Here is a 7,316-nt window from a genome sequence, read left to right as displayed (position 1 = left end):
GAACTTCACAGACTTACTCAACCCCAAAACACCCTCCACCCCAACCATCAGAATAAATGCTAGCTTCATTGTTATTTTGGGAATACTGTTGCAAACTTTCCCCACAACTAACAGGGGTCCCAAAACAACAGATGTAAGGAGACCACTCCTATTAGACGGCTGTCTTTTTCATGCAACTCATCCCCTCTTGCTAATCTATGAGACTAATATCAAATACTGGAAGTCACCCAGCTTTTCAAAGAATAGTAGTCCAGACAGCTGAGGAAGTACAAACATATAAGCATAAGAGCCAGCCTCCTGGGTACTGCTGCTCAAAAGGTTCAGTGCAAGAAAAGACGATCAAATAGCCCGTGCATTAAACCCCTAAAATGCCGACTTGTACATATCAACCCAACTCCCATCTCTCTCTTCATTCATTTGGCTGGTGGACTGCATTATCTTCAGTTGCCACATCATCCCATAGTTTCTGAGTCTCCTGGTAACCAAAGTGAGTGCTTTTGGTGCTGCCAATACAGTCTGGCATTTAAAGTGGCAATTGCTATAGCCACTTCAGAGGCCAGCAATACTGCAACAAGGACGTAGATTGGCATATGGTGCCTTCGGAAAGAGATACAGTTTGAGCCCTCCATTTAAATGAAATATGCCCCCCTCCTCCCAAGATAGCACTGCTGATTCTCAAGAAGTAGGACTCAAAAACACCACAGTCCCAATCCTTCACCATGACTCATAGTTCCCAAAACAAAGTGAAGACCACAAAAGATTTTACAGTGCAAACAAATATACATCTTGTGTTGCAAGAAAATAAAGTCAACTGCTTACCCTGAGTTGTCAGATTAGATTTACATTTTCCTCAGGTACCTCATTCAAACCAGTTTCAAGATATAATTTTGTTTGCCCAATACATAATTAATATACAAGGGATATAATAAAAGATACTGCATTTCTAAATAAGAAAGAGCACATATACACTTAAAACTTGTTTGTGTTTTCTTGTTTTTACTTATGGTACTTATTTTGCAGGAGACAAAGGCTGTAAACATATTACAAGTGATTGCTACTTCACACACAATGTCTTGAAGGAACTGCTATCAAACTAGAGTTATAGCTCTGTATCTCCACTTACTAGATGGTTCTCTTGGATCAAATCAAATGAATCCAACAGATAACTAAAATAAGGACAACAGTTTTTTAAAACAAACAAACAAATACACAGAGCAGTGCACGTGCAATAAAAATGTCACAATTTACCAAATGGGGAAAGAAAAATGTAGGGTGGTTATATGCATTGTGCTTCAGAAAGTCCACAAATCAGAGACTATGGATAGAAGGAAGACAATTTACCAAGTTCCTGACTGGAGGAAACAAAACACAATGGATATTTTTCAATACATGTTAAATGGTATCTCTGCTTAAAAGTTCAGGTTTTTAACTACCATACAAGTACAATGCAATTTATGTCTGTGTTTCATAAATGTGATATTTCCCCCCCCGGTCTACTTACGTCTGGCACCTTCGCTTTCTCTAGAACTCAGAAAGAGAGATACTTTCAAAGTTACTCACCAACAGTAGTCACAGGAGGCTGAGAAGTGTAGTGCTGACCACTTGTTGTCGCTGGAAACGGACCACCAGGTGGATAAGGGTAGCCCGGGTAGCCACTTGGTAAAGAAAGTTATATTAACGTTATGCAAGAAATTGCAGAACATCCACGTACATCAACTTTACATTAAGTTTTCCAGTGCTAAACTTTTGATTCCAAAACTTTTTACAAAGTTATCATACTAAAAGAAAGAGCAAGTTTCCTTTTCAAATATAATAAGCCACTTTTACAAGTAAAGGTAATAAACTGCTTCAAACTACAGGCCAGTAAAGACTTTACTTTCTTCTTCTTCTTCACAGGATACGCTACTAATATAGCTTAAAGATGTTTTTCACAATTTCTTGTATAATTTAAAATGATATCATTATACTTTTGTCTCTGACAAGTTATTTGCAGGTCAAATGTTCTGAATGTTTCAAGTTTCCTTCAATTTGATTAATTTATTTTACCATCCCGAAGAACCACTTGGAACCATAAATATTTAAAGAGAAAGTATTTACATACTAAATTGTATTAGAGTGTTGATTGGCACAATGATAGTAAGTAACTGTTGTACAGCTGTTAAACTAACTTTTTATTTTGTTTTTTGTTGTGTAAAAAGCAAGTGTTAAAAGTTTATTTATCATCATGTAATAAAAATATTAGAGTAAGGTAAAAAGTCTTCTGTCACAGTACCATTAAGAATTTTTGTGGAAGGAGAGGGAGAGAATAAATACACAGATATTAACAACAAATTCATTCATCAAGGCAGTTGACAGTTTGGGCAGATGACATTTAATCTGTCTTCATTTATCCTCAAAATTGAAACTAACTACCATCATGGGAAGTGTAAATCTTATGCACTAACTGCCAGGATTAGGCCTTACTGATCTGTACCTATCACTTCCTTGTCGTAAATAGTCTTTTAATTATAATTTAAAAAATAGTATTAGACTCTATTTCCCCAAAATATGATAATTTATGGCTGTTGACCAAGAGGGATTTTTAAAACTGAGTAATAAATGAAAACTTAATAAAAAGAGGCACAAAAGATCTTCATGATGATGTATTACAAGAGGAATTTAGCACATTTATTTTTTGAGACTGTATTATCTTTTAGGTCTTTTTAATATGCATGAAGTGCTCACGGGAGAAGAGCATTGTATCATTCAGAAAAATAAATGCAAGTCTGCCAGAAGCAGTGACATGTCTGCCGCTCCTCCTAACAAGACCCTACTCTCCGAAGCACAATTTTGTTCATACAGCAATTCTATACTAGACAAGCATAGCAATAATAAAAATAACCAAGGATTCCAGCCCAAACAGATGCAAGATACATGACTGCATGGCATACTTACCAAAAGGTTTACATTCAGTGCCACCCCATGCTCCAAAAGGGAGTGAATGAAAGCCCTTTGAAGTCAAAGTGAGTCTCAAATTTACTTCAATAGGCTTTGGATCATACCCAAAGTGTAGATTTTATATCAATACAATAAACTATTTCCTAATCCCTGCATTTAATTAAAATATTTAAATATTTTAAAATGTGTTGCGTAACAATGAATAATTAACAAAAAGAAAGTTCCATTCTGTGACAGTTTGGGATACAGAAGGCACAACCCTGCATATGAAATTATGAGATAAGCAGGAGACTTTCAAAATTGTAAGGCTAGACTGTTTATTGTTTATAAAATATTTAAGTATTAGATTACAAATTTCAAACAATCAAATGGACTTTACAACAACTATGAAAGCCTCCTGTCTGTGTCATACCCTCATAATACTGAAATGCATTTACTGGGTCAAACTTGACTTTCTACATTAAGTTTATTAACACCAGCGCCATTCTCAATTTGGGACATATAGAAACACTGACATATTTCTTACAATGAATTTTTAAAACTATTTTAACACATACATTAACTAGCTTAATATTTACTCTTTAGGTTAACAGAAGTAATCACTTCAATTTTCTTTTAAAATTCAGTAACCAAATCCCTCTGGTATCAAGTTTACTTATACTGGGCAGCAATATAACAAGAAAAACGCACCATAAGATAGCCAAAGACCTCTGATAGCAGAACTTTTAGAGTATAGATTATGACAAAGGTGATGTTAAATAGACTTACTTGAAAATTGGAATTTGACTGGTTACCACATATTCAGAAGACTGAATTGATGTGTAAACTAATTTTTCGTCCAACACTTAAGAGTCATTAAAACATTACAGTTATTTCTTATTTGGAGCAATGTTATTCATGGCTCATTTTGATTTTATAGTGTTTGTGGATTGAGGGGAAGGGAACAAAGGGTGTTCTATATTTGCCTAGAAGAAAGGTTTAAACAAAAAATGATTTCTTACTTCAGCAGTCAATTGCATGAATTGAAATTGGACAATACTTTTAAAAAGAAATAGGGGGACCTACCCCATAAAAACTGATCTTTTATATAGTGTAACAAGAGGAGCAATAATCCAGCAAGGAACACTTTACAGTAAGCAAATTTTTCTAACCAAAATCCAACAATTGTATATTGGCATCAATTAGCACTAAAGGGCTTAGCCCTATTCAAACTTTCCCTCTGCTATTGACAAGAACTGAATCCTCGACTTTTGAATAATTCACTACCATAATAATTTAAAAATAAATCCAAGAACTCAACCTCCATCAAAAGAAGATACAAACGGGGTGTGGGATTCTCAGAAGCAGCACTATCACAGCAGATCCTCTTCAGTGACTGGATTTAAAGCATAACTTACCTTGGGTTAGGAGGGTGTCCTGGTGGATAGGGAGAGATTCCACTTGGCATGCCTGGCATGTAGGATGCTAAACAAAATAACAATTTTGTACAGTTTTACTTTTCAAGATTTTGTTAAATGAGGTAGACATATTTATGCTATGATGAGAGATATTTCAATACACTGTTCATCCATGAACACAGTACAATGACAGAATCAAATGTCAGTAACAAAGAAAAAAATGTGACAATTTTTTTTATGTTTATTCAACATTTATAGATCATGGCTTAAAACAATTCATTGAAAAAAGCCAGAAAATTTTATGCAAATTCATTATTTAATAAAACAAAGCCTGGTCAGGTTATCTAGTGGCAATACAACCTGCTGCTGGGGGGAACCCTCTCAGAATCAGCAGGGGCTGGGAGGCCTGAAAACACAGTCTCACATACCACTGCGGCAATTTCCTTTAGCTGATGTTCAAAGCTGTGGTGGCAGAATCTAGAGGCAGTCATATACAACTCTCCTCAGTCAATGAAACCTGAGGAACCATTTTTCTTTCCATCGTTTAGTCATAATTTGATTTAATACTAACCAGGTAAATACTCATCCCTGTGCTTTTTTGCTTATACAAAACTCCAACACTGCAAATTAGGATATAAACCAATTTAAGCACATTCTTATACTGTATTTGTTTAAAAAAAATCATTGACTCATTTCTACAAGTCTACTTATAATATGAGCTATTATACGGATGATAAATAGTTTGTGCCTTCAGATGGTCTCCAGACAGGCTCCCTCTAGTAATTATATTCATACAATTAGGCATTAAGAGACCCAAATACACTTTTCTCTTTAGATTAGGGATGATCTTGCACCACTACTATTTTAATTCTGCAGACACCTCTTTAGTACTGAGAAAACCTTCAGCACAGAATTATTCTGTAGCCTTTGCTACTATCATAAATTCTGTCAGCCACCATTTTCATTATAAATCCCTATTTTCAAATTCATCCAACTATGCCATAAAGAAATTGAAAAACACTGCATAAGGTGTGTCATTTGTTTTCACCTCATTTCACCAAGTGGGAATCAACAGTGGTCTAAGGAAAATGATGTTATGCTTCCGAGATGAGTTATGAAAATTTGTAGTCTGTTATTTGTACTCATATTTCACTAGTGACAAACAGATAACATAATAGATAAAAATGTCTATTTTAGTTCCAACCTGTTCATTTTAGCTATACCTAGTACTTTCCTTTCCTAATAATCATTACATGATTGCAAGTTAAGCAACTATTTATGTTATGAAATGATGCACTTCTCATTGTTTGATCCTGAGAACCTTCAGAATCATTGCACTAAATAGCTTACTACTAAATAACACAAGATTAGAAGCGCATTGCCAACCTAAACGCTTTGAAATTGTCCATTTTCAAAAACTCTGGTGCTGAAACAGCACCTTTCAAATAACATGTCCAGATTTTTAAAAAGTTTTATGAAGTTTCTCACAATCCCCTGGTGAGAAACTGACTGGCTGCCCCAGTGAAACAGACGATAACAAAGTGGCTGTTAAAAGCACACAAAAAACAAACCTGAAAAATACATTTTGCTAATTTATTAAATTATAGTAGCCTGAGGTATTATTTGCAAATATAACAGGTACAAAGTTTTCAGCGAAATTTGACTTTCAGTTGCCCCTTTAAGCACAGTATAGTTCGTACTCCTCAGTAACTCTACACTTGCACTGACATCTACTGTTAAAAATTAAAATAGTTCATGCTCTTTGCCGAGTTATTGAACATTTTTACTACAGGTCAGAGTAATGCTGCCAACTGACCTAGGAGAAATCCAATCTCTCAGCTAAAAAAACCTCAAAACTTTTGCAGAAGGAAGGATGGGAAGGGGGTGTGGGGAATGACTGATTTATGCCATCTTGAAAGCAGATTTCTAATGTCTTAACAGATCTAGCAGTGTCTGATTTAAGGCATGGAGAAACAGGAAAGAAGTCAATATACTGTATTCTCGACTCTTATCTCAAACACCTTTACTGAAATCTTATATTTATGCAAAAATCAAAACTGAATGTGTTACAGTTTGCATTTTTGGAGTATTTTTACCATTGATAAAGTCTATTCCTGTCGAAGTCAGACACTATGAATACAATAAAACATTAAAAATATGCTCTTGAATCAACATAGCTTCACTTATTCACACTTGAGAACGCACCTTTAACTGTGAGTTAAAATATCTATTGTCAAGTTACGTTTAAGAGAAACATTCTGTTTTTAACTGCATCGGGGGATGTCCTACTGAAGCTAAATCATAAACTCAGACCTGCATTGTTGCTAAGTCGTGAAGCTGAGGAAAGATTCAGAGCAAGAGATACAGTTGGGATGGAATGAGATAAAGAACGGAGAAATCAGTTCATTAATTCATCTAATTTCATTAATATCTTCCCTGCTACTTGTGTCAGATCTGGAACAGACGTACCCACAGAAGAGAAACTGCCAAGGAATTCAGGTCCCCCAAATGCAGTACTTTCAAAGAGTCTCCTAATCTTAGTAGTGCTATAATAACTCTCACTTCAAGCTAGGGGAGCTCATCTATACATTCACATTCCTTCATTAAGTTGATGGCACAAAGGGATAATTTCCAGTATGACTTTCTGTCAGTTGCACGGGCATAACTCCCACTGAAGCAAGTGAGAGTTGTACATGCAACTGGTGATAAGATAATTAGGCCCCTTGCAATCAGAATGACAATATGAATAATTTTAATGTCCTATGATAATTGTCTCCACAGGGGTAGAGCTCAGCAATGACCTGTGCTACCTAGATCCTATCTAAACATGAAAACTTAATTCCCGAAATTCAAATGTTGGAAAATCAAGAAATGCAGAATGAGAGTTTGGGGAATTAATCTCTTGCACCCAGGAAGGGTATAAGCAGCGCAAAACACTGCCGAGTGCCAGCAACCTTATGTTAACAAAAGTTTATACATTTT

At 35.4% G+C, this 7,316-nt stretch overlaps 1 protein-coding gene across 2 annotated transcripts in view; it reads right to left on the bottom strand.

Moving 5' to 3' along the window:
- The window catches only part of TSG101 (tumor susceptibility 101), a 51,101-nt gene that overhangs the window by 27,903 nt on the left and 15,882 nt on the right, over positions 1-7,316 (bottom strand). For both annotated transcript variants that reach the window (XM_073347308.2, XM_073347307.2), the window contains exons 6-7: positions 4,335-4,401; positions 1,561-1,655 (exon numbers count right to left, since the gene is read on the bottom strand). In XM_073347308.2, the coding sequence (XP_073203409.1) occupies positions 1,561-1,655; positions 4,335-4,401 (162 nt within the window). The remainder of the gene's footprint in view (positions 1-1,560; positions 1,656-4,334; positions 4,402-7,316) is intronic.

This window comes from Lepidochelys kempii, chromosome 6, assembly GCF_965140285.1.
Source record: "Lepidochelys kempii isolate rLepKem1 chromosome 6, rLepKem1.hap1, whole genome shotgun sequence".
Classification (NCBI taxonomy): Eukaryota; Metazoa; Chordata; order Testudines; family Cheloniidae; genus Lepidochelys; species Lepidochelys kempii.
The sequence above is the reverse complement of the archived record's forward strand: the minus strand, read 5'-3'. Positions and strand labels throughout refer to the sequence as shown.